General features: G+C 54.5%; 8 protein-coding genes across 8 annotated transcripts; 4 read left to right on the top strand and 4 right to left on the bottom strand.

The window, feature by feature from the left end:
- The first annotated feature begins 86 nt into the window (after positions 1-86).
- Positions 87-1,814, top strand: BKA78DRAFT_376241 (P-loop containing nucleoside triphosphate hydrolase protein). The gene is made up of 2 exons (XM_066892819.1): positions 87-557; positions 609-1,814. The coding sequence occupies exons 1-2, from the start codon at positions 175-177 to the stop codon at positions 1,693-1,695; spliced, it is 1,470 nt and encodes a 489-aa protein (XP_066749571.1). The 5' UTR covers positions 87-174; the 3' UTR covers positions 1,696-1,814.
- Positions 1,815-3,998, bottom strand: BKA78DRAFT_302988 (RuvB-like helicase 2). The gene is made up of 4 exons (XM_066887502.1): positions 3,829-3,998; positions 3,333-3,779; positions 2,420-3,280; positions 1,815-2,363 (listed from the first exon to the last, which is right to left on the bottom strand). Exons 1-4 carry the CDS (start codon positions 3,985-3,987, stop codon positions 2,265-2,267), a joined length of 1,566 nt encoding a protein of 521 aa, XP_066749570.1. The 5' UTR covers positions 3,988-3,998; the 3' UTR covers positions 1,815-2,264.
- A 1,146-nt stretch (positions 3,999-5,144) lies between these two features.
- Positions 5,145-8,187, top strand: BKA78DRAFT_348887 (uncharacterized protein; the record flags this gene model as incomplete). The annotated part of the gene is made up of 2 exons (XM_066890707.1): positions 5,145-5,199; positions 5,258-8,187. The coding sequence occupies 2 exons, from the start codon at positions 5,145-5,147 to the stop codon at positions 8,185-8,187; spliced, it is 2,985 nt and encodes a 994-aa protein (XP_066749569.1).
- A 2,453-nt stretch (positions 8,188-10,640) lies between these two features.
- On the bottom strand, positions 10,641-12,491 carry BKA78DRAFT_291513 (Scd6-like Sm domain-containing protein; the record flags this gene model as incomplete). Its single annotated transcript, XM_066885911.1, has 3 exons — positions 10,641-12,041; positions 12,138-12,411; positions 12,475-12,491. The coding sequence occupies 3 exons, from the start codon at positions 12,489-12,491 to the stop codon at positions 10,641-10,643; spliced, it is 1,692 nt and encodes a 563-aa protein (XP_066749568.1).
- Positions 12,492-12,912: 421 nt separating this feature from the next.
- Positions 12,913-13,705, top strand: BKA78DRAFT_348885 (uncharacterized protein; the record flags this gene model as incomplete). The annotated part of the gene is made up of 2 exons (XM_066890706.1): positions 12,913-13,091; positions 13,210-13,705. 2 exons carry the CDS (start codon positions 12,913-12,915, stop codon positions 13,703-13,705), a joined length of 675 nt encoding a protein of 224 aa, XP_066749567.1.
- Positions 13,706-14,412: 707 nt separating this feature from the next.
- BKA78DRAFT_291511 (adenylate kinase-like protein cytosolic) lies at positions 14,413-15,422 on the bottom strand (the record flags this gene model as incomplete). The annotated part of the gene is made up of 4 exons (XM_066885910.1): positions 14,413-14,860; positions 14,929-15,083; positions 15,140-15,222; positions 15,263-15,422. The coding sequence occupies 4 exons, from the start codon at positions 15,420-15,422 to the stop codon at positions 14,413-14,415; spliced, it is 846 nt and encodes a 281-aa protein (XP_066749566.1).
- Positions 15,423-15,993: 571 nt separating this feature from the next.
- BKA78DRAFT_291510 (uncharacterized protein) lies at positions 15,994-17,920 on the bottom strand (the record flags this gene model as incomplete). Its single annotated transcript, XM_066885909.1, has 2 exons — positions 15,994-17,706; positions 17,759-17,920. 2 exons carry the CDS (start codon positions 17,918-17,920, stop codon positions 15,994-15,996), a joined length of 1,875 nt encoding a protein of 624 aa, XP_066749565.1.
- A 799-nt stretch (positions 17,921-18,719) lies between these two features.
- On the top strand, positions 18,720-19,703 carry BKA78DRAFT_302968 (uncharacterized protein). The gene is made up of 4 exons (XM_066887501.1): positions 18,720-19,000; positions 19,050-19,074; positions 19,125-19,134; positions 19,187-19,703. Exons 1-4 carry the CDS (start codon positions 18,851-18,853, stop codon positions 19,302-19,304), a joined length of 303 nt encoding a protein of 100 aa, XP_066749564.1. The 5' UTR covers positions 18,720-18,850; the 3' UTR covers positions 19,305-19,703.
- The last annotated feature ends 6,056 nt before the right edge of the window (positions 19,704-25,759 follow it).

The raw sequence follows: 25,759 nt of genomic DNA, 5'->3' as shown, positions 1-25,759 counted from the left end.
CGCGTGGGGACGGATGACAGGCTCCGGCTGGGGTGCAGCAGCACGGATGAATGGGAGCTGCCGAATGACAGGGCCCTCCACGCTCGCCTTTCAACGTCACATCTTCCACTTCAGCCACTGTCTTCGACTCTAGACCGCGCCTCCGCTGACCATGCTGCTCCTGTCGCCGAGCAGATGACAGACCTCTTACACGTCCTGCCAGACAGCCCACACCTCTCCCAGGACTTTGCCCACCTGCTGCCCTCGCTCGACCGCCACAGGGTCACCACCAGCGACATCCTCACCCTCGATGCCCTTGACGTCGCCAAGCGGGCCCAGGTCCCGGTCACCGAGGTCAAGCGCTTCGCCGATGCAATCTTGCACGACCTTCACGCCCAGCTGCATCTGAGCGACGCCACGCCTCATGACACTGGAGATGGTACGGCCAAAACAGAAGTTTCTCAAAGGAATATTTTGAAGGAAGAATGGCGGACCATCAGTTCTCTTGATGAGGGTCTCGATGCTGAGCTGGGTGGAGGTTTACCAGCTGGATACGTTGCAGAGATTACTGGAGAGAGGTACGCATTCGTTGCGCGTTCATTTGACATACCACTGACCGGGTTGCACAGCGGCGCCGGCAAGACGCAATTCCTGCTCACTCTGTTGCTGTCCGTCCAGCTCGCACCGCCTCACGGGCTCTCAAAATCCGCCATCTACATATCCACAGAAGCTGCGCTAGCGACAACTCGTCTAAACCAACTTCTCCGAGAGCACCCTTTGCTCTCCTCGCTCCCCAAATCGTCCAAGCCCTCTCTCCAACGCATCCTCAGCATCCAAACCCCCGACCTCGAATCCCAAGACCACATCCTCCGCTACCAGCTGCCCATCGCCATCACGCGGCACAATGTTGGACTCATCGTAATCGACTCAATCGCCGCAAACTACCGCGCCGAGTTCGAGCGACCGGAAGGCACCAGCCATGGCCAGCAGCGCGCCGGCGGCCTCGCCATGGCGCAGCGCTCGGCGCAACTCGTCCAGCTGGGCTCTCTCCTCCGCAAAGTCGCGCGCACGCACAGCGTCGCCATCGTCGTTGCCAACCAGGTAGCCGACCGCTTCACACCGTCGCCGCAAGCTGCGGCCGCGCCTGCCACGGCCTCTGGCAGCACCTCGCGCACGGCTTCGTGGAACAACAGCCAGCGCACCAACAGTGCGGGCCACAGTCAAAGCGGAAACAACGAGACGCCGCCTCCGCCGACCGGACCGCTCTTGCACCCTGCGGCGACGCCCAGTGAACTGCTGACTCTGACTCCCGACCCGTTGACGCTCGACCACCAACAGCGCTGGTTCACCGGCTGGGGCGACACGCGCACGCCGGCCGGCACGCTCAAGACACCCTCGCTCGGTCTCGTCTGGAGCAATCAGATTGCCGCGCGCATCGCGCTGCTCAAGCAGCCTGTTTACGGAGGCGGCGGGAGCTGGGTGTCCACCGCGGCGGATGGGCGCGAGGACTGGCGAGGCAATGGCCGAGAGGTCAGGCGATGGCGCCGGTGGATGAAGGTCGTGTGGGCCGCTTGGACGAAGCCGAGCGAGCTGAACGGCGCCGAGTTTGTGATTGAGGGAAAGGGTCTTGTCACTCGGGAGCGGGAGGCGGACGGGAGACAGGCCGAAGGAGAGGGTGCAGAGGCGCAAGAGACGGGTAAGGAAAAAGCAGTGTGATGACTGATGACAGTCAGGGTGAGGGACGATGTGAGTCAGGTTGGGGAACAATGTGCGGCATGATACCCATAGACAGACATTACCAAAATCTGAGAAAAATCGCAAAGTCCTTGAGATCATTCTACTCATCAGTGTCTTCCCAAACATAATAACCATGCGCGTCTCAAAGACCACTTTTCGAGCATTTGAAATGCAAACTCTCGTATTACCCTTTCCACCACGAACGAGCCTTCTTTCATTCCCTCTTTTTTTCCAACTCCTCCCGTCCATCCGTGGCTTTCCCTGTCCGGTCCCCGCCGTTTAATACCCCGAAAATGCACCAGACGCCTGTACCGCTCGCTCATCATAGTTGGTAGTAGAGGGTTTCAGTGAGGGAGAAAGAGATCCAAAAAACCGCGCCACGTCGTCACGCGGGTGGCTCTGTAGGTCTTAGGTAGGTGCAGCGCTGGCACAATGGCTTTAAAGAGAGATAATTTGGTCGTAGCTCTCGTTGTTGCTATTTTGCACGGAGGAAGCGCGCCAGCGCTTTTGCACGCTTCTTGTTGTCAGTCGGTCGGTCTGGCTCTCGTCTATGAGATCTCCATTGCGTCGCCACTGCCGCCGTTGGGAACGGAGAGGTCGACGGCGCCGTCGACGCTGATGAAGCGCTTCTCGAACTCGCCGACGAACTGTGGCATGTGTTAGCAACAAACTCATCGAGAAAAGACAAAATGAAAGCACCGACCTTGACACTCCTGTCCGGATCGTAAAATAGCTTGAACGCGCGCTGCACGTCGTCGATGCTCACTTCGGTCGCCTTGCGCTTCTGCGAGAGCAGGAAGCTTGTCGTAATGAGGTTGCTGGCGTAGCGCAGGTTGGTCTCGGAGCCAATCCTCGTCAGGAGCGCGAGAGCATCGGGGCTGAGGTCGATCTCTTCTTCTTGCGCGCGAATGGCCAGGATCTGGCGCAACTCCTCCTGGTTGTAGGCTGTGGTGCTGACGATGACGACGCGGTCGAGGAAGTCGAGGGGCAGGCCATGGGGACTCGAGTAGTTGGTTCCGCGAATCTTGGTGTGGCCTCTGTTCGATGCCATGATGACAATGGGCGCCAGTTGGTCCTCGAGCGCGCGGTTGACGAAGCTGAAGCACTCAATGTCCAGCATGTGCACTTCGTCGATGAAAAGCACACCCGGCACCAATTCAGCCTTGCCCTCCTCCTTCCATTCCGCGACCTTGGTGTCGATTTGCGCGCGCACTTCTTGGCGAATCTCGCCAGTGTCTCCGGAGAAGAGGGCCAGGAAGCCTTGGGTGCGGCTGTTGATGACGTCGATTTCATGGAGAGAGACGGTGTGCACGACTTCGCGACGCTGTTGGAGCTCGCCGTCCGGACAGGCGACGAACTTGGTGTCGGCGCCCATGGCGTCGTAGTCGCGCGAGCGGGTATAGCTGCGGCCGAGTTTGGTGATCTTTCCTGAGGCCTTGTCGATGCTGATGACATCGCCTGCCATGACCTTTTCCTTGGTCATACTGTCAATCATCTTTGTGCCCATGTCGTAAACGGTCTCCATGTCGTTGGTCTTGATGGTCAGCTTGCCCTGCTTGTTGGACTGCACATGTCATTAGCGAAAGCGATGCGCAATCTCGAGTCAATGACTATACCCCAGTGACGCTTCTGTCTATTTGTATCTCGACAACCTCGCCCTCAATGACCTCGGCCTCTTCCGTTATGCGCACGCCGATGCTTTTTCTGAAGGCCTGGGTAAGAGCCTCGGTCTTGCTCATCTCGAGGGAGAAAATTTCGGAGCTTGCGAGCATGGTGAAGGGCACGTCGGGGCCCAGCGACTGGGCCATGCCCATGGCAATGGCCGTCTTGCCGGTACTTGGCGGACCTGCGATAAGAACTGCTCTTCCTGCGATTTTGCCATCCTTTACCATTTGCAGTATCACGGCAGCGGCCTTGCGCGCCTTCTCCTGGCCGACGAGACCTTGCGACGCGGGCTTAGGCTCGAGGGTGTCTTGGTCGACGCCTAGGCCACGAATGTGCGAATGCGCGGCGATGAGATTGAGACCTCGCAGCTCTTTGCTCTCGGCGATGGTAGTAATTGGCTATGAAATATTAGCGGATGGGCGGGAAGCACGGGGGAATGTATCTCACAGCAGCCATGGTGGAGAGGAGGAAAGTAGAGTGGGATACGACTCGGGGCTGCGCCGGGGAGCTTAGGTACAGAGCTGTGGTGTTGAGCGGAGATGCAATGGCAGGTGCGAGGTACAGCAGCCAGATGAGGCGGAAACGGCCCGAGCGCGTCGCAGGCATGAGAGGTGGACGGCACGAAGAAGGCCCGCCGACAGCCGAAGCGTTCCAGTGCCATGATGACGCTGCCGAACCAGAATACCCTAATGGACGGGGACAGGGAGTACGCGTTTTTCGCGTTACTACTATACCGGCCCCTGTGCTACGCTGGCTGAAAGACAATCGAAATCAACATCTAGAAGCTCCAATTCCCTAGCATAACTACAGCCTACTCCCTAGTGCCCGCAAACAGCTCATAAGTACGGATAATCCCCGTCTGCATATGCTGTTTCGTGCGACAAAATGCACCTTGCCAAGGCCTCTGATTGGGCCCTCCCATCCTGCCATATCCTAACGTCCACTTCCCGTTCTCGACCTGCATCACAATCTTCTTTTCATGTCCACGTCCTTCTCTCTCTGCCCTTCCTTTCTCACCTACTCCGGCTCTACCAATCTCCCGAGTCCCAACCTCCATCTTCCGCCTGCCGCAACCACCTGAAACACTGGATCCCTCCGCGCCATTCGCTATCGCGTCCGGTGCTGCCCGCCGCGTCTTGTCTCCCACGCAGCAAACTTCAACCACTCTGATCTGACCCTCCTCCTTGGACGCTGCCCGTCCACAACTTCCATCATGCCTCCGTTGGTTACCCCGGGCGGCCACAGGCATAGCGAGAACAAGAGGCAACGTCGGTCACCTGACAGGAACGGAGTCTCTGCCAAGAGACAGAAAGTTGATAACCCTCAAGGCCGTGATGTCGACCAGGTGAGCATCTTTTGACGGCGAGTGAAGACCACCAAGTTTGTCGACTCATCCGTCATGTGTTGATTGACAGACCCGCCTCACCTTCACTCAATCTCCATCAATCGCATCTTCACATGCTCTTCCTTCTTACAGCTCTGTTGGACCCTGCAGGGCCTGGCGCGCGCTATTTCCAAGTCACGACTAATTCATTGATCAGACCAATGCACGGCCAGGCAAGCTGGCTCCCGCGAAGCCGCCTACCCCAACAGAAAGACGGCCGACTGAGCAGTCCAGCGATCCAAGGCGTCGTAAATCAGAAGCCTCATCAGACCCCCGGAAGCGGCCGCCAGAGCCGCCCCAAAATCAAAAGGCACTCACATCGACGGAACCTTCATCGGATCCAAGGCTTCGAAGGACTTCGAAGCCAAATATCGCCACCATGGTACCTTTGTCGTCTTTTCAGCAAGGCGGTGCATCTACACCAATAACTCCAGGTATGCAATTTATCGTTGAAGACCCCGACAGCTATGCACCTAATTCACAATCCTCTAGTTGATGTTTTGTCCCCATCGATAGCTCCCAGGACCTCCTACTTCGAGCCAAACTTCTGGACCCGCATCGAGGAGTTGAGGATACAGATTGCCGACAAATCAACTGAAGTTGGTACGCTGGCTGTCGCGAGCCACAGTGCAAAGGGTATCCACGAGGACTTGGCAAACACTGCCCCGAAAAGAGGCTCCTCCGAGTATGTCCACCAGGCCCAGGTTCAACAGGCCTGGGAAGAACGACAGCGCGCAGAGGCAGAACTCAAAAAGGCCCAAGATGAACAACACCGGTTGATTCGCGAACAAGTCCAGCTAGAGAGGAAACTCGGGGAAGCACGCGACAGCAATGGCCGGTTCTCGCAAGCTGCTGCAACGAAAAACCTGCCTGAAAAGCAAGACAACAAAGACGATGGTCTACAAGCATTAGAAGCTCGGATTGAGGACAAATTGGCTGGGCATAAAACCGAAATTTCGCAATCGATGGACACCAAGCTTGAAGCGAAGCTTACAGGCGCCAAGGCCATCATCAAGACGGAGATTGGTTCTATGATTGAACAGAAATTGGGCGACAAGATGGCCGCCCTCAAAACAGATATTATGCTTGTCATCGACAAGAAGATGGAAGATGACACGGCAGCTCTCAAGGCAGAAATGGACCAAAGGCTGGATATCATCAACCAAAAGCTGGAAAAACTAAAGACCCGGTACCAACAACTCGAGGACAGAACTGCAGAGCACAAAAAAGAGACTAGGGAACTTGAGAAGGCTGGACTTACCGCTCAGGCGGCCAAGAAATGGAACACCTTGCTTGAGGCTCTCGATGCCAAGATTAAAGCTCTCGAAGAGGAAATCAAGTGCAGGAGTGGTCCATTGCAAAGCCTCGAAGATGACCTTCGGCAGAATGAGAAAAGGACTCAGGCGCTTGAAGGGGATCTCGCCAAGGTGAAGGGGGACTTGTCCGACATCGATCGGCGGGAAAATCTCTCAAGTGCAGAGGCAGACATCAAGGCTATTGGGACCAAGGTTCACAACTTGGAACAGGCAAAGTCTGAGGACAATTCGGAAGCAGACCTAGAAGACCTCAGGTCAAGCAGCAAGGCTCTCCAGGAGCGACTCGAGGAGCTTGAAAAAGCCGATGCTTCGAACAACTTGGAACAGGCAAAGTCTGAGGACAATTTGGCAGCAGACCTAGAAAACCTCAGGTCAAGCAGCAAGGCTCTCGAGGAGCGACTTGAGGAGCTTGAAAAAGCCGATGCTTCGAACAACTTGCAAGCTGATGTTGACCAGCTCATGTCCAAGATCAAGATCCTAGGGGACACATTGGAGAAGCAACAGGAAGCGAGTGCCGCAAGTGAAGATTTGCGGAATCTTCAAGCCCAAATAAAGGCCTTGGAAGAAAGACACGAGCTGTTGCAATCGGCCGCATCAACGCTGGATGAAGGCTTCAAGAAGTTGCAACAGGCCGTTTTGGACAATGACTCACGCAATGACGTACAGACGCTCAAGGTCCGGTCTAAGGTCCAGGATGAACTCATCGAGAAGCTTCAAACTACCACGAGCAATTCGAGCAACGACTGGCAATCGAGCCTGCAGCAGCTTGAGATGAAGATTAATACTGCCCAAGGTCCCAACATCGCTCAATGGCCTGAGGATGGCTCGGATTTTACACACGACTTGAGGAACAGAGTGATCGAAGTGGAGGGAGTTTGTACCACGTTACGACACGACGTCGAGTGGATTCATCGTTGCATCGACCACCGCAGCGCTGAATTTCGTAGTATGCCTTTATACCGGGCCATGTGCAACTTGCTATTCCCTTCAAGGCACGGCGGAAAAGGTCATTCCGAAAGTTGCGCGCCACGAGAATTGGTTCCTCCCGACTTCTATAATTACTTTGATCCAGCTACCTACGAGTACAAGCAGACTCCTCTAGCTGCATACCTCTCTGACCGGTTCAATAGACTGGAACAAGATGCTGCACAGCACATCGACGACCGGGTCAAAGAAGTAGACGTTAAAATCGACAATGTCGAACAGTCCTTCGACGACCGGTGCAAAGAACTGCAAAACAAATTCGAAGAGAGCGAGAAGGTTGGCGATCTCTGGGATCAGTACGGCAAATTCGAGAACAACATACAGAACCAAATGCTGGCACACAGCGAAAAATTTGGTCACCTCCCAGCCCAGATAGAAGAACTGGGCCGAAAGTATGAAGAGCTCAAACTCAAGATCGAGAGCCTACCCGCACGCGTTCAAGAAGAGTGCCACATGACAAACGATGAGACGTTACGGTGCTTGCAATCCGTGGAGGAGGTTCGCCAGAGATGTGATCAGCTCAAACAAGAGATTGATGCTCAAAACAAGAAAGCCGATGGCGCCGAGGCACCTGCTCTCTCTGAGGATGCCATCAAGGAGATTGCATCTGGGGAAATACGCAACTTTGAGAAGGGCTTCAAAATCCTCGAGGCGCATGCCAAGCAAGACGGACGGCGCCTGAAAGACCAGATCATCGCGCTTGAACAAGCCGTCAAGACGGACCTGAGGGACCAGATTGTCGGCTTGCAACAAGCGGTCCAGGACACGAAGGACCTGCAAATCATCAAACATGGGCAAGGCCATTTACAAATGCTCAGCATCAACTTGAGGGAAATCCAGGAGAATTTTCTGCCGAAATTGTCTTTTCTCGAGAGAGCCCACAACCAGCTGTTTCCCGATCTCATGAAGCATAGCAAAGATCAGGCAACAAGTCTACAGCTTTGTAGCCACCAAATCGGCCAGATACAGCTCGTCGTGGCCTCCATGGCCAAGCGTTTCGTCCCTGCTCAAAACGTTCCTCCGGAGTGGGACATGGCAGCAGCGTCTGCTAACCAAGGTGCTCATGCCCAAATGATGCCCGCTCGACCCCATTCCGCAGTCCAGGGCATTCAGTATCGGTAGTACCCTTGAGGGACCCTCGAGGGACCCCTTTCTTCCAGAATGCATCTCTGACGACGTCTACGTACCGTGCGTGTAGCGGTTCACGCAAATTTCGGACATCTCCTCCACTCCTCGGGCTACTCATGGGGTTTCCTCTACGGCAAGTGAGGTAAAGCCGCCGTTTAACAACGCCATCACCTCCTCGGAGCGGGACCCTTCGATCATCCTCCTGGACCGTTTCCTCTGCACTTATTTACCTCCGAGGCAGCAAGCCGCTTTCCTGCTGATTTTTTGCTTCCGCTCGCAAGCCACATCCAGAAAACGAGGACGGGTTGTCCTCTTGCTTCTGCTTTTGCTTTTGCTCTTGCCTTTGCTCTCGCGTTTGCTCCATCGGTTCGGCGTCTATGAGTGCATTCGTCCTTGAACGGAGTCAGTCCTCGGCGTTCGGTCCATTATCAGGAAGGAGATCAAGGCTTCCTTTTAGGACGCCACCTAGTCATTTGCAAGATATCCAAGGGCAAAAGGGAAAGGGCTCGGGGCATCGGCGTTGGTCGTAGGCAGCCTGGGGCCCGCTGCCTCTTTGCTTGCTTACTTCTTTTACTTACTTGTTGATCATTTTTATCTCTTTTTTCTTCCATCGTCGACGCCGGTCGACACGGCACATATCTGTGTAATAAAACTCACCATAGTGTGTACAGCAACTGCTAGGAAAAATGGAGGGACCGGAACAGAGACGGACGGACGGGACGATGCGACATGGCTACGGGTCAACGTGCAATGAGGCACGACTTGATCGGATGAGATATGAATCGATGATTGAATGGGACACACCTACCTACCCGTAACCTAGTACCATGGCGGAAAGTGAATAAAGAAGAGACACATTCTCGATCCACCTGTCCGTGTTGGTTTTGGCTTGAATCCACAGGGTGCTTCTAAATCTACCACATAACCTAAACCCAAGCCCCATACCTAACCTATAAGAGATTCCCACAACCGTTACCAGAAGGGCGTATTAATCGGGCTGGAGGCCCCAGCGCCTCTAACCTCGCCTAAATCTAACCCTAGCCTATGTCCCAAGTAGTGGTTTGTGTGGATTACAGTAGGAGAAAAAAAAAAAAAAAAAAAGGGGGGGGGGGTGGGAGGATTTGGAGTTGGGAGGGTGGATTAAGAACTACCCTGTAGATCCAGGCTAAAGACAATTGAATAGAGTAGATCAAGTAAATAGCAAAATATAAAAACAAACATGTGCCATTGAGAATCTAGCATTGCATGCTGTGGTTTGCCCTCCTAGCATCCCCCACCCTCTCTTACTACCTCTTCGCACGCCTAGGTACCTACTTAGTATATAGGTACTACTCACACCAGTTTCCAACCCTAGGAGGGACTTCCTACGCCTCTATTTCTCTTTTATCTCTCTATACACCCTAAAGAGCTAGAAAAAAAAAAAAAAAGGCGTCCTGCTGTTTCTTAATCCTACTAAGTACCTGCGGGTTTTAAATTTGAGAAATGTGATTTTGCCCACCCGACGGTACGTATCAAGGGCAGATGGGATGCTTGCTTTCCATCTCCGCTGGCTTTTCTGGGGGGGGTTTCTCACAAGCCTACCTCACTTGCTCGGTGGGCTGGTCACGACTTGCACTTATGCAGGAGCGGCGACGGAAAGAGTCGCGTGCTTAATGCCATCACTCACGTCGCGGATTCCACGGCCAAAGCACTTCAAGGTAGGCCAGCCAGCCAGCAAGCGGTTGGCGGGAGCAGCACGACAGGTAGGTAGGACGAAGCAAAGCAAGGGCAGTCAGTCGTGGAGTAGAACACGGCACGCCATGTACCGCAATCAGCACAGCACAGCAGGCAGCAAGGCACGAGTAGATGGATGTTTCGTCAATGATGCTCCTCCCACCGTTCGATTGTGTCGTTTGAGAATTTGGATTTGCTTTTCTTTTGGTACGCCAACTTCATCGTCGTCGTCCGCAAAATGATGTGCTGTCACACACGTCATCCCCCCCATTCTTTGGAGCGATTCGGCGATGGTTGCAGACAGGCACGCACGCACGCCAAACGAAGCATAGCGGGTTGGGTCGGAGCAAGTATGACGGGAAGCAAGCTCAACGAGAAAGTGAGCAGCAGATTCATCCATGGATGGTAACTTTGAAAAAGACGCTTCCACGCGGCTAGCTTCTTCTTCTCCGTTGGCAGCAGCATGAAGCAAAAGAATTCAATCAATCCATCCGTCAAAGCAGTTCATCCAGCCAGAGCCCGCCTTCACGAGACCAAAGACAACAACGCAAGAAAAGGGCAAAGGCGAAGAGAAGAAAGTGTGAGACGTGTCTACTCCATTCCATGACCGTGACTCATCCGCTTTTTTGTGCTCCTCGTGTAGTTATTGAAAGAGTTGAAAAAGTGAAAAAGAGGGAGGCAATGCTCCAGCAAGTACGCAAGCTGCGAAAGACTCAGGCGAGTACGCAGCGACATCAAGCCTCTGCAACCGGAGCAGCACCACGGCCTCTGCCGCCACCGCCGCGTCCACGACCGAATCCCCTGCCACCACGGTAGCCCCTGCCACGGCCGCGGCCCCTGTAGCCGCCACGGTAGTTGTCCACGCTGCCCTGGCCAAATGTCTCGAGGTTCTTCTTCCTCTCCTCATTGCGGAATTCCTGTCCACCCAGACGGCCCCGCGCCTGTTCCCTGTCCTTCAATTCGCTGGAAATGTTGTCGAAAAATGACGTCGTCTTGTTGTATTGGGCGCCCGGAATGACGACGGTCTCCTTTTCCTTCTCTGCCGTACCATTGGTGCCGTTGAGTGGCTCCGTCTCTTCGCTTGGCGTTCCCACAGGAGAGCCCGTCGCAATTGCTTCCTTGACCAAATCTTGCTTGTTGAACTTTGCGTTTGACGTCTCGAAATCGAAATCTGTGGTGGGAACCTCAACCGGCTTCACTTGCTGGTCCCTGTATCCTCCACGGCGAGGCGCACGTCCCCCACGGTATCCTGCAGCGAATCCTCCATTGCCAGGCTGCTTGCCGTGGCGGATGTTGTCATCGGCGCGCATCTCGGCAACCTTCTGAGTAAGATTGTGCATCGCCGAGTCGTTGTCCGGCTTGGTCTGCGTCGGTTGGGCGGCACCCTGCGGCTTCAACTTCGCCATGGCGGCAGCGACTGCCGCAGTCGCAGCTTGGTACTGAGGCACAGTGCTGGCGGCGGTTGGGACTGGCTGGGATGCTGAAGCCTGAGGAGCAGCAGCTGGCGCAGCAGCCCTCTGTCCGGGAGTCGCGAGAGGCACAGCGGGAACGATGCGGTTGCTCTTGGGGCCTGTGGGCGCGCCTTTGGGACCACTTGGGGTGGCAGTCGGGGCAGCCGTAGGGTGAGCAGGGGCCATTGCAGCACTAGGATCAGGCTTCGACTCTACTGGCGGAGTTGGAGCTGGACCTTGACCTTGGGCAGGAGTCGATGTCTTGTTCTTTGCCTGCACCTCAGCCTTGGGTGCGGCATCCGCTTCGACTGGCTTCTGCTGCACGTCCTTGTTGGGGCCAATAGGGCTAGGCTCGCCCGGTCTTTGGTTGTGACCTGGAGGACCAATGGGCATCTGTTGAGGACCAGAGAAGGGACCCGGAGGGCCCGGAGGGAAGCCCTGGCCTGGAGGAGGGTACCAGCCTGGAGGAGCTCCATATGGCATGCCAGGAGGGTAGCCGGGAAATCCACCAGGGCCACCAGGGCCACCGGGATATCCACCAGGAGGTCCGAAGCGCTGGTTGTTGAACGGCGGGTAAGGACCAGGACCGGAGGTGGGATACGGCGGGTTGAAATGCTGGGGGAAGCTCGGCGGCTGAGACTGCTGTTGCTGGCCATGCGGAGTCGACTGAGGAGGACGGGCAGCCTGCATATTTGGTCAATACGGTCGAGGTAACATTGGCAGCTCCCAATTGAAGAGATTCAAATTGAAAGAGAGTGCCAATGGTAGGGTTCAACATACACCCAAGATCGCAGGATCATTTGGCATGGGGGGAGGTGCCGGCTTGGGCTGCTCCACCTTGTCCTCTATCCTCAAGTCCTTCACATCACTTCCGCGGAAGACGATGTACTCGTAGATGCTGTCAGAGGCAGGAATCTCATCTTCGCCATTGCGGCGACCTTCTGTGCCAAAGGACGTGACGTTTTCGAGAGCGACGGTCGAGTTCTCGGAGTTGATCTCGTGGAGCGTTCCGACGTAGCGGATATCACTCTTGGATATCAAAGATATCTGAGCTCTGTGAGGAGGGTCTGTCAGCTGCAATTGAGCGCGGCAAGCGGTGACGCGACTTGCGGCTCACCCTATGTACTCGCTCATGTCGTAGACGGGAAGGTGTCCAAGATGCGATGGAGGGGGAGTGCCAATGCCCAGGAGCAAGGCAGGAGAGAGAGAGGCGAGGCGGCTTCGGAGATTGAAAGCTGACGTGCGGTAAAGAGGTCGGGCTTCAGGAGAGGTGTTGATGGTGTGGGAAGCTCGGAGCGAACGAGAGCTGTATTCGAAGATGCGGGCTAGGTCAGCTTCCGCTTGGCCTTGGCGGTTGTCACGAGGCCGGGGGACCGACCGCCACCTTGCCTTGCCTACTACCTATTGACTAGCTCCAAACTTCGTATCACAGAAACAATTCACCTCTGCTTTCAATTACCACGCTGACCTTGTGCATCTCCTCTCCATATTCCAGCGCTGTCCCGAGATTCAATCGTCTTACTCGCGTATTCCCCCAGCCTTTTCATTCCTCAGCATGGCCTCGGCACCAGAAGAGGCCGCAGCTTCGCAGAACATATACGCCCAAGTAGACGGCTATCAATGGGACAGCGACCGGGAATTCCAAGGCGGGCTCAGCGCAATCCTCGGGGCCAACCCTTCACCTGACCAAGTGGTCGAGCTTGCTTTGCGGGCTCGATGCTTTTATTTCACTCGGTGTGTAGCTCCCCATCGTACACCCCGCATTTGGCCACACCAGATATGGAATGCGGAACAACATCGACTGCCAACAACGGCGTCAGAGGGAACAATGTTGGAGCTAACTCGCGCGCAGAAAATTCAACATACCCGTCGACTTTGACGCGTACAAGGCCTATCGCGCCTCAATTCCCACTCCTTCTCCCGTCGACGCCGTAACCACCAACGGCCTTGCAACGCCGACTACCTCCTCGTCCACCAGCGCCTCGCCCCAGCCTCAAAGCCAAAGCCAACCTCCAGCACCTACTTCCGCTTCTCCCGCGCCGCCTCAGACCCAAACAGCTCCCTCATCCTCTGCCGCCGCTCCAGCATCAAGCAACAGTCCCGACGACGCGCCGTATCCGACGTCCTTTGCGCACATTGTCGAGCTGATCACAACCGGTCAGCCGATTCCGGGAATCAAGGAGATACCGGATACGGTCCTGGAGGGCCAGGGTACGGCGCCTACGGCATCGAGGCGGCGCAAGCCTTGGGAGCGCGAAACCGGCACCACAACTGCTGCTACAGGTGCTGCTGGGTCGGGGGCGGTTTCGCAACCGGAGGCTGCAGGGTCTGAAAGTGCACAATCATGAGACTGGTCGGGCGTTGTGGTTTTTGGATATAGAGCGACTTGTGCTCATTGAAGCTTGAGAATAATTTGGTCTTGTCTGGTTGGATAATCCATATGCGTGAGTTGGCGTAGATCTTCCGTATGTGGAGACTTGTTCACGGTTGGACATGGGCTGGTCTGATGGCAGTGCCGTACAGTCCCTGGCATCTTCGATTGTGGTTTAAGACCATCACAGTAGAGAAACCCCAGACTTGTGCTGCAAAGGCGCGAGGAACTGGACAAACTTCGATATGAGCTGTCATCGTGCGCCATTCAGAAGCTCTGAAAGCCATGAAATAGAAGTACATTTGAAATTTTTACCATTCAATTCCCTATGCACACTCCGCCTTCGTCTTGTAGACCGGAACCGGCTCGATTCGATGCGCGGATTTGCTCCATTCCCTCTCCATCCATCCATGACGAGCAGCCCCTGGTAGATCCAATTAAGATCAGCTGGAAGCTGTCGGTTTCTTAACAAAAGGAAAAAATTCATGCATGCCTCCCAAGCCATCAACAGTCCCTCAGCCCCACCTAACCAAACCTTCTCGAGCCACCTGAAGAATCACCGAGCTGCGGAAGAAGACGTAGGATACCAGACCAGTCGGCGGGTGAGGGAGGATATGTGAGCAAGAAGGGGTCGCGGTTGGTCGTGGCATCGCGAAGGGAAGATTGTCGAAGGTTTTCCTGCTCTTAGTTGCTCAGGCCAAGCTTGGACATCAGGCCGCCGCTCTGCTTGCCGTCGAAGACCTTCAGGAGCTGCTGCCAGACCTGGCCGGGCTCTTGGCTGGCGTCAATCGGTCTCCAGATGCCGGTCTTCTGGTAGTAGGTGACGACGGGGTAGGTCTGGGCGTGGTAGGTAGTGAGGCGCTTCTTGAGGGCGTCCTCGTTGTCGTCGGAGCGCTGCACCAGGGGCTCGCCAGTCACATCGTCCTTCATGGCGTCCTTGGGAGGGTTGAAGATCTTGTGGTATGAGCGGCCGGAGGCGGGGTGGATCAGACGTCCAGTAATGCGCGAAACCAGCAGCTCGTCGGGGATCTGCAGCTCCACGGCGTGCATGAGCTTCTGCTTCTTCGCGTCCAGCATCTCGTCTAACCGCTCGGCCTGGGCAACGGTGCGGGGGAAGCCGTCGAGGATGAAGCTGCGAGGATTGGTCGTTAGAATCCGTCTGATATCAGCCGACATCGGCCGAGAAAACAGTCTCCATACCCGTTCTTGCACTCAGTGTTGCTCTCGAGCTCCGACTTGATCATGTTAACCATGATCTCGTCGCTAACAAGGCCACCAGCGTCCATGATCTTCTTGGCTTCCCTGCCGAGAGTGGTCTTCTTCGCGACCTGCGCGCGGAGCATGTCACCGGTGGCCTGCGCACACCGTCAGCATATGTGCGGACAGAACAAGCTTGTGCAAATGTACGTACGAGATGGCAGACGCAGAACTTGTCCTTGATCCTCGGTGCCTGGGTTCCCTTGCCTATAGATGACACGGTTAACATGCCAAGCTCTGGGGCGCTTTTGTGGAGAGCGTATATCCAACAACATACCAGCACCAGGAGGGCCCATCAGAATCATGCGCATCGTCTGGGTAGGAGCAGAAGCGCTACCAGTGCTGCCCTCCAGCTTGGACTCGAGTGTGGAGATGCGGTCCTCGAGCCTCAGGACCAGGCTCTTAATGTCGTCGACGGCGCTGTCAATGGGAGCCATTGCGTCTGGATGTCTGAATGCAAATCAGCATCAATGGATAATCTGGGGAGAGCAAGATACACACAGGAGGGAAAGCGGCGAAAGGGTTTTGGCGAGGGCCTGGGGAGACGCTGGGGACGGCAGTTGAAAAGCTGGTGGAGCTGTGTTGAAGTTGAGGTCGTCGGGTTGTTTGCGGCGGGCGGCGGACTTCGGCTATGCTTGCGCGCGAGCCGGACTGCCACGCCGACGCCGAGTATCCGTCACCATTGCGTCTCCGTTCACGAGCGGCCCTTCGCCCGAATTCCTGCCCATCAACTGATCAATCGGAGATATCTTGGATTCGACTGATTTGGATGCATTGTATCATTTTCTCTCTCTACTCAGGGACTTTTTAAACGAACGAAAGCAAATGTCCGAATTGTCGACTCTCTGTCCATCTCAATGCCCTGGTATTCAACCCCGATGCTATGCATAAGCTCCATGATCCACCAACGCCCTGAACCTAAACCAAAATCCTAGTCACCAACTACTGATCGTCCATCGCAAACGCCTATCCTCTATCCCTTATTTACCAATTGATGCTGTGCGAATCTCAAATGTGCATCTTTTTCGAAGGCGTTCCAACACCCTCGTCTGCTCCACGCTTGCCCAAAACGGGCGTACTCCTCGCCTTGCCATAGACCTCCTCATAGCAGCTGTTGTGGTAGATCTTGGGTCCCACTTGAATCGCATCCATCCAGACAAATTCATCGTCCAGCCTAGAGGGCGTGAACTTCTCTTGGCAGATTGGGCATGGCGCGTTGACCAGCTCCGGCTCCAGGGGCACGCGCACGAAACGCTGTTGGTTCTTGGGCGCACTCGAGTTCGTGCCATTCGTCTCTGGGGGTGGCTTCGCTTCGTCCTGCTCGCGGTACTCGATCCATTCCTTCTCTCCAATGTACCAGCTGCGGTGAATAGCTTGTTTCACCAGACTAGGATCCTTAACCTTGAAGTGCCAATCCAGATGCCTCCGCTTCATAGCTTTGCCCTCGTCGGTGGCGGGGAATCGGCGACCGCAGGTGGAGCATTGGTTGGGTCTGGCCTCATAGAGTAGGCTAATGAGTTCCGGCCTTTGTCTCTTGACAGATTCCTTGGTCAACTCGACGTCGTTGTTCACGGAGGTGCTCCCCGAGAAGGGAGGGGGTGCGATGGGAGCTGCCATTGGGACTGCCATTGGAGTCGCCATTGGCGGAACCGCCATTGGCGTCGACGAGCCGCCGAGAAGGCCTTGCATGCGAAGTGAGTCGAGAAGCGACAAGGTGTTGATGGGAGTAGCCGCTGGGGCAATCGGAGGCGCAGGGGGCATTGGCGGAAGTGGCTGGGCTTGCTGAGGAGTCGCGCTGCGCTGGATACCCCGGAGCATATCTGCCAATGATGGTGGTGCCGCAGCATTCATGTTCGGAACGGGTGTCGATTGCTGGACAGGGGTAGGGATTTGGGGTATTTGAGGGATTGGCATTGAAGGTGTAGGAACTGGAAATGGGGGTCTCAGAGGTGTGTTTGCGGAAGGAACCGGCGCACTTGCACTCGGTTGGGCAACAGCGGCCCCAAGTTGCGCAAGCTGCTGCTCAACAAGCTGGAGCTGGTTGGGTGCAAGTTGTTGTGAGTTGAGCAGTGCCTGCAAATCCAGAAATGTCTTGAGTCTCTTTTGCTTGTCCGAGTCGTATGGGTTACTCGCAAAGTCTTGCTTCGCACTTGCAATCAGTGGCTCCACATCTGCCTTGATCTTATCCACAGAGGACGGAGGAGGCGCCGAAAAGGGCATTCCCAACGCGGGAGACTGTCGAACATTCTGCGGGGGCATGCCGAATGGCAGAGTCATGGAAGGAGCAGGAGAATGAGTCTGAGGAACCGGCGGAGGAGCATAGGCCAAGCCATTCTGAGCTGGCGATTGTCTTGCTTGGTTTCCGGGAGGATAGCCAAATGGAGATTGAGAGACGCGAGGATCTTGGCCGGGAGCGGGTGATCTTGTCTGATTGTGCTGCTGCTGCATGGCCACAGTCTTGAACTTCAATAGGACGTTGTCAATCTTCCGCGTTACCTCGACAGGAATCACAGGTCTTGTGTCCAAGGATTCGGGGACTGGCTGCTTCCATGTTCGCAACAAACCCTCCAGGGCTTTTCTCGTCGGCGTGTCGACCAGAGTGTAGGCATTGACAAAAGTGTCATACAGATTGCTGCCCAGATAGACGGTGTATGGAGTACCGACGTTTTTGACGATAGAGTCCAAGACATAGAGCGCAGGCAACTTCCACTCGGGCCGGGTCTAGATGAATCATCAGCTAAACTACTTTGGCATCATGTGAGAAGCCACTTACAGTTTTGATGTGGTTCTCAAGCTCCCTCGAGATAGCTTGCGCGTGTTCGGTGTTCTCCTTGGCGATGATTGTTAGATTGCTAATTTCCGGTCTGCTATTGAACTTGAGGTCTTGCAAGGCCTCTCTAAAGTCGGCTGCGACCTCTGCTGAGGGTAGTGACATGATGGGCAGACGCGGTGCAAATGTTCAAGGTTAGTGGATCAGTCAGGCGGAAATTGGTGATTCGAGTAATCGTTTGGCAAGCTGAAAAGGTCGGTGAAGTCTTCGCTTCGCTACCAAGCGAACGACATCCAGTGCCAAATGTCCGACTGTGAATCAGGGACAAGGAAATTTTGCAGTCTTCTCGTCGCTCGCTCGCGAAATGGAGATCAAAAGCAGCACGTGTATCTTCGCTAGCTATTGTCCAAGCAAGCCCACAATGACCGCCTTTTGCACGAAGTGTAATTGAGTGACCTGATCCTGCTCTGCACTACGCCAAAACGGTGTCCTCCAGCCTGACAGCGGCACCTGAAGCTCAACGGACCACCCTTCACGGATCGCCGCCTGCTCAGTTATTGCGCAACCTCCTCAAAAGTAGACGTGCCCACGGGTATGAGACTGGCGAGAAAGCAGGTGTCGCGTTTGACGACTTGGTCGCCGAGAACGCGGTCGCAGAGAGGAAGAAGGCGAATGCGACGAAGATGGCGGAGTGAAGGAGTTGAGAGAGTCGGGAAGATGGGTCCGGTCGGTGATGATGCGAGAGAAATGGGTTGCTGGTGCGATGGCGGACGGTGATGTTGGTGGACAGAAGTGGTGTAGTTGGAATCCGAAGAAGGCGCCAGTCGGAGGCCGATCGTTCCTTGATAAAAGCGCTAGTCCCAAAGAAGCTAAGCGGCGTTGTGACCTCAGGCATCCGGCGGCCTTTGGATTGTTTGCTGTTGGGTCAGGTCGGGCCTATGACCGCATTGCTCCTGCCCTCCCTCCCCAGGCTCTGTCCTCCCCATCATTCCACAACCCGCGCTGGCTGAGATAAAGACGCTGCCTTGCCCTTTCACCTACCCCTCTTCTCACCTACCACTGACCGAACCCACGACTGAATCAAAGCACTGCATCATGAAATTCTACATCATCTCCCTTCTACTCGCGCTCTTCGCCGTCTGCGCGCTTGGCGTTGCGCCTCCTCAGCGCGCCGTCCTCGTGAGCTACTCCAACGACACTCCGGACGAGATTCTGGAGCAGGCAAAGAAAGCCATCATTGATGCGGTATGATACTAAAAGTCCGAGTACTGGCTCTACTAACAGTCGGCCAAAGGGCGGCTTCATCACCCATGAGTATAGTAAGTGTACCGCTATTTCATTGAGCAGCAGGCGCTAACAAAACTGCCAGAGTTGATCAAGTACGTTTCTGCGACCACTTTTGCCTGTTCACCGAAATCTGACTGCGACAAGGGGCTTCGCTGCCAACGCGCCGACAAAGATCCTCGACAGTGTGCAGGCCTGGGGCTCGCAGTACAATGCGCTCGTCGAGGAGGACCAACAAGTCCACGCATATACCGCCCGGGCCTAGACCTGAGGATCATCAGCACCAACTCCTAGGAGCATTCGAACCATGTCCATTCTTTACAGTCATTAGAGACAGTGCCGTTGACGGCTGCATTTTTTACAAACGAAACATTGGACGGTTATTAGACGGAAAAGGATACCATGATTGGACAGGCGCAGGAAATTATTGAATTGACATATCCATTCTCTCTCTGAAATGATGTCCGAATGCCACTTGAAAGTGGAATGTGAGACAAGGCGCGCATGAATGACGCGATTCTTCGCATCTGTTGACGGGAACGGGCCGCCCTTACGGCGGAGCAAAGTGTAAATGCGAACGCCTTTTCTGCGGCTGCCCATGGCCAAGAAACTGTTGAGCCCATTGGAGCCTTTTGACGTTTAAGCATATGATAATGCAGCGAGCGTATCGAGTCGAGCCCAAGATGGGCAAGAGCAGCCCAGCCTTTTTATGAGGCGGCTTCGCCGGGATGCGCGCTGGGACCCTGACGCGCTCCACCCCTCTAACGCTTGGTTCAACAACAACCTTACTCCGTCTCAGAGCTCCCCGCCGCTCATCCCCATATCCTCCATGATCCAACAGCCCTACGACCATGCGTAAGGGCTCGCATCTACTCGAGAGGCCCTTCGACGCACACCAAAGACGCTAGATTTCCGAAATCGGCCGCCAAAATGGACACGACCTCGCCGGAACTCGAGACTGCCCTTCTGGCCTGGGTCAACAGGTTCAGCTTGTCCAAGCCGGTAGGGTCATGGGCCGAGTTGAAAGATGGCCAGGTCTTGTGGCATATTCTGCGCGAAGTCGACCCCGACTATTTCAAGGGGGATCTGCCCGAAGCCACCGCCCAAACCTCGGACAGCTGGATTCCACGCTGGCAGAACAGTAAGAGTCCATGTGCGTATACATTTGCGCTTTGTGGCTGACAAGCTGTAGTCAAGCATGTGGACAAGATCGTTACCGCGTACTTGACCGAAGAGTGCGAGCGGCAGGCCGTCGCGCAGCTCCTCAAGACCGATCTCAAAGCTATTGCTATCGATGGCTCGAAAAAGGAGACTACCATGGTAGACTACAAATTTGGCGATGCTCTCGTCACTTGCTAACTTTGTACAGCTTGTCAAGTCCGTTCTCTTTGCAGCAATCTACTCTCCCAAGGCTAGTGACCGCATGGTAGAGCTCATGGAGAAGTTCATAAACGAGCTCGGACCCGCTGTCGCATCACCAATTGCCGAAATGATACAGAACATGGAGAGAGCTACGGATGCGCACGCCGAACCTGACCTCCCCGAAGTAGAGCAACCTGACCCAGAAATCCAAGACCAAATTCAACGCGATCCCGAGCTCGAGCGCGAGGAAAGACTTATTCGGGCAAATCAGGAAATAAAGCAACTGAAGCAAAAGTTGAGCGACACAACGGAGGACTTGGAGGAAGCAAGGAAGCGAGTCTACTCGCTCGAAGAGGAGATTGCCGAGTCTAGGCTGCAGATGGGGCGCAGCTCCATGCGGTTCACAGACGATGAAGAGCTAAGCGAGCTTAGAGCACAGGCGATGAAGGATCGCGATTACATTGCACAATTGGAGTCTGATCTCATGGAAGCTCGCGACTCGGTTGACAGATATGAGAGCCAGCTCGAGCGTCTAAAGGCTGATGCTGAGACAAAGCTCCAGCTCCGAGACGAACTCCAGATGGTCCGGGCAGAGCGCGATGAGCTCGCAGGAAAGGCCAAGGCTAATGAGAACCTTCGCAAAAAGATTCAGACCATGCAAGAGAAGGAAAAGGCATCTCAGGCTCTACAGGAGGACTATGCATCGTTGAAGGAACAGATCGATGAGTTGGAGACCCTGCGAGAGCAAGCCTCTGCGCTTCGCAAAGCCAACGAGGAAAACATGGTCACCATCGCTAATGGCGAACAAGAGATCTTTGATCAAAAGACTTCTAAGAAGCGCCTTGAGCATGACCTGAAGCTTTGTACTGGACGCCTGGAGCAAGCTAAAGAAATGGCCAACCGGTATCAAGAAGCGAATCAGGAACTCGAGAACAAGCTTCGCGAACTGGAAGATCGTGCAACTGGCGCCGAAGCCCTTGGTTCCCTTGAAGAACAGCTCGCCAAAGAGGATGATGACGGCAAATCCATGATGCGCAGGTCATTCTTCGGGGTTGAGACTGCCGATGTCATCCTGCTCCAGCAGAAGATTAGCCTGCTCGAGTCCAGGTGCAAGAGAATAGAAGAGAAGTACCTTGATGTGTACCAAGAAAACCTTGGTCTGCAGGCTGCTCTTCAGGATGAGCAGGAATTGAAGGAAGCGTGAGTTTCTCAAAAAATTCCCATGGATTTTGCTGACCCTTTGTAGCGACGAACCGTTTGTCCATCAAACCAACAGACTCCACGCTGCCGAAGCTGAGCTCAAGGAATTGACTAACAAGGTCCATGCTGTCTCGACCAAGAACATGGAACTGCAGCACCAACTCGCAGAGCTCACTGGAACCGGAAAGACGGATGGCGCCGGTGCAGACTACGATACACTCAAAGAGAACTACGAACAGATGCTTCAATCTCATGAAGAGCTGCAAAAACATGCCGAGAAGGTTGACACAGAGCTCGACGACCAGAAGGCCTTGCTCCGTCACAAGCTCCTGAACCCCGAGGTTCTCCGTCAGGAAGATGTCGAGCTGTTCAAATCCAACGAACACAAGCTTCTGTTGGAACAGTTGGGTTTGTTCAAGGAGGCTCCGGAGGAGGAGAGTGACCAGATGAAGAACAGCATTGCCGCAGAGGTGACGATGAAGCTGCACAGCGGCATTACTGACCTCGCAAGTCGTGATAAGGTAGAACAATCACCAGAGTCTGCGGATCCAACGCTAACTGTTCTCCAAAGCGCATCGCCGAGCAAGAAGCGCAAATCAAGCTCCTTCGCCAGAACGTTGAAAAGATCAAGCGCGAGACTGGCGACAAGGCATCTGTAAGTTCCCATCTGTGTTTCAAGATTTCATCTGCTGACCACGCACAGCCCGAGGTGCAAAAGGAGCTGGAAGCGCTGCGGCGCGAGAACAAGCTCATGACGAGTGCCTGGTACGACATGGCCAGTCGGCTGCAGAGCAATACAGTTGTGCTACAGCGCACCAAGGCCGAGACGCCCAAGAGCTGGCTGGGGCGCCAGCGAATGGAAGTGACGCACGGCGGTGGCCGCGGGCTCGGCGCAAATGTAAGATCAGAATCCCCATTTTTCCTGTTCAATTTTTGGGTTTGAGATGTCTGTCGTTGTCGTTGCCATTCTTGTCTCTATTACCCGCTGTACATTTTTTTTGGTCACTCTTGTTCATTACTTGCGGAGCTACACTTTCCTCCTTTTTTCCAGTTTTGTGAGTTGCGCCTTTCTCACAGTCCAATTGGTCGTTCGCTCTTTCCCCAACTCTCCTTTGTACAGGTCATCGCTCGCGCACAATTTTTCCTTGTACATTTTCGAAATCACTGCACATGGCTCTGTCTCTGTCGTCTGACATGAAGCACCTCGGAGCGCATGCTAATACATCTCTCGTCGCTCCAATAGATTCGCAGGTAGTCCAGCAACAACAAAACCAGAGACTGCGACACTGCGACACGATTTACCGCTGGAAAGCATTGCTGGTTGCGTGGTGAGACGGGCAGAGCAGTGGTATGGTCGTTGCTACTATGTCGGTGCATCACATGTATAGAATGAGCCGGATGCGGCGAATGGCGAGTATACGGAGGGCTCGACTTTGATCCGTTTTGTCTCTTCTGTTTGGTTAACACACGCGGAGTCAAAGACGGAAGCGCAATGGCGGCGTCGTGTAGATACCTAGATTGATTACCTCCTGCCGTTGTTTGATGGAGATGGAGGGCTGAGCGTAGCTTTGCGCAATCACCTCCCGTCCATACATTCGTTCCACCCCATCTACTACAGGTCACGTCCGGCTATAGCGGGAGACCGACCGTTGGCTGTGGTCGTTTGTTTTCATGATGGTTTCTTTGATGGCATTGCGTGGAGAGCAAGTGGAAGCGGTTTCCGTTTGAGCGGTAAAGTGTCGATGCAACCTTTTCTTGGGACGATACTTCATTGTTGCTCGTGTAGCCACGTCTTGACCCAAATTTCTGGTGGTGATTCGACATGTCAAAACAATAGGAAGACCAGCCCTCAAAATCAAATGCGCACGGGCGCGTCATGACCAATACTCCCTCGAATCTCGACTGCACTGTAACAAAAATTTGACGAAGAACTAGCTTTGGGCCTTTACTTGTCTTTTCCCCGACGATACTTTGGCGGGCCGTGAGAAATAGATGTTGTGGGAAAATGCGCTTGATGTAGATACTCACCAACACATGGAGTACAGCTGCCTTGTTTGGTTAAGCATCCAGATCAATACACGCTATTTGATGAGGAAATGCACGAGGGATAGTCCATTCGACAGCTCTCGACATGGTCGTCCACTGATTTTTGCCGATATGTCAGCCATTTCAAGGATTCGGCACTCGTTGGAGAAGGGTCTTTGAATTTCGACTACCTAGATGACTGACTCACTGACGCCGAGGACAGATAAAACAGAAATAGTCAACCTAGGCAAAAGAAATGACAGTCGCCTCAAAATCGTCAAGCACTCAACTTCGCACTTTCCCTTCATCTGCAATACAATACCTTAACCCCTCGAAGAAGAAAGTCGTCCAAGCAAAACAATAAATGGATTTCGCGATGGTCTTGAACTGGGTGTCTTCAGTCTTGGTTTGCCATTCGTACTCTCCCGCTGCCAGCACATATGTGACACATAATGTACTGAGCCTGGCATTCTCGCGGTTTGGGTCTATGTGCGTGTCAAGGTGGACGGTGGTGGTAACGACGCTTTCCACTGCTCGAGCATGCTCCCGTTGCCATTTTGTGGCTGGCGATTTTTGGCAATCCACGACATTGCAGCGAACAATCTCACTTGAAATCTACGCACCAACACTTTTCCCACTGGCTGGACTGACCGCAACCCAACAGGATTTTGTACCCATCAATGCTTTGAGACCACGTCAACTCAAATAAATGGCTTCAAGCGAACAAATTTTTTCCACTTGCGCTTCCCCAACTCTAGCATCTGAAAAGTCAGTTGTCCACCTAGGCACACACACGAGGGCTTCCGGCGTCAATGCATCAAGCGTCGAAACCGCAGCCACATGCACAGCAGCACAATCCTACGCATGCGCGCGAGCCGACGCAGGTCCCCACAAACACGCGCCGACCGCACGCACGCCCCATGCAATCCTCCCGGCGCGCTGCGTGCGTAAGCAGCGACATACGCGTCCAGGGTCCAGTCTCGGTGAGCACTAGGTAAGCGGTTGGCCAAAGCCGGCGCGACGGGGTGGAACGGACATGGAGGCAAGGAGTGCCGAGGTATGGCGTGCTATAGGGGAAAGACGGACGACGATGCGATGAGCAGAAGGAAGCAGCGGGGGAAGGGCGAGTGAGACGGGTTCGGGTCCGGGTCGACGAGGGAGGCGGAACGAGAGAGAGAGAGAGAGAGAGAGAGAGAGAGAGGACAAGAGGGCGCGGCGGGAAGGATGTTGTTGGTGATCGACGTGGGTTTGAGAGGGATGGGATGGGGCAGTGAGTGGGGCCATGAGGGAGAATCGAGAGGGTCTGAGAGGGAAGGGAAGATCCGGGTCCTGCCATGAGCAGATGGGCAGGGACAGTGACGGAATGTTGGTCTGTGGGGTGGGAAGGAAGGAAACCAAGGTGGACGGATAGGAGGGAGGGACGTACCTAGTGAAGGAAGGGGAGGAAGCAGACGACCCTCCCGCGCACGGTGGTCGTGAGGATTTAAAGATCTGTTTGGAAAATACCTACGGAAGTATACCGTATACCGACGTACGAGTACGAAGGAAAGGACAGTGCAGCTGCTGAGGCCCAGACCACCCAGCCCAGCTCTATCGGGGTAGAGAGAGGATTCTCGTCTGCGGGATGGATTGCTAGGCGCGAATAGGGACGGGCTCGAGTGGTGATGGACGTGTTGGTGGAGGGGGTGATGGAAGGGCTGTGCTGTATTGAGCACGGTGGTCATTTTGTTGAGCATGTGAAAGAGGACTGAGTGACAAGTTAGAGTGACATGAAAGCGCGTTCAATTGGCCCAAAATGCAAAGTGACCGTGCAAAAAGTGTCGAGTCGACTACAGTCAACAAACTTTTCAATTTATGTCCAACATGTAATTAAAATGAGCACACCTTTTAAAGTCCAACCAAATCTTGCATTACATCCGGTCATGATGTCTGCAATCGTATCCTACACCGCCACACTGAATCCGCAGGGTAGACGGCGATGCCGAAGCACACCCATTCGTATGTCTTATCGTGCAATGTGTTTCGCCATGCAAATGTTTTGGTGGCGAAGCATCAAAAACACAGAAGCGCAAAGGTCGAAAGTCGGTAGGTGGCTTGGGTGGTGCGGCGGGGAGAAAAGGCCAAGGACGGATG

Source organism: Phyllosticta capitalensis (genome assembly GCF_038381095.1).
Source record: "Phyllosticta capitalensis strain CBS 128856 chromosome Unknown BKA78scaffold_1, whole genome shotgun sequence".
NCBI lineage: Eukaryota > Fungi > Ascomycota > Dothideomycetes > Botryosphaeriales > Phyllostictaceae > Phyllosticta > Phyllosticta capitalensis.
The sequence above is the reverse complement of the archived record's forward strand: the minus strand, read 5'-3'. Positions and strand labels throughout refer to the sequence as shown.

Coding starts and splice junctions, on each gene's coding strand:
- BKA78DRAFT_376241 (XM_066892819.1), top strand. CDS start 175: ATGACAGACCTCTTACACGTCCTGCCAGACAGCCCACACCTCTCCCAG. Junction 558..608: donor GCAGAGATTACTGGAGAGAG/GTACGCATTCGT, acceptor CGGGTTGCACAG/CGGCGCCGGCAAGACGCAAT.
- BKA78DRAFT_302988 (XM_066887502.1), bottom strand. CDS start 3,987: ATGCCTGCGACGCGCTCGGGCCGTTTCCGCCTCATCTGGCTGCTGTAC. Junction 3,780..3,828: donor TCCTCTCCACCATGGCTGCT/GTGAGATACATT, acceptor AATATTTCATAG/CCAATTACTACCATCGCCGA. Junction 2,364..2,419: donor ATCCGGACAGGAGTGTCAAG/GTCGGTGCTTTC, acceptor CACATGCCACAG/TTCGTCGGCGAGTTCGAGAA.
- BKA78DRAFT_302968 (XM_066887501.1), top strand. CDS start 18,851: ATGAAATTCTACATCATCTCCCTTCTACTCGCGCTCTTCGCCGTCTGC. Junction 19,001..19,049: donor AGAAAGCCATCATTGATGCG/GTATGATACTAA, acceptor AGTCGGCCAAAG/GGCGGCTTCATCACCCATGA.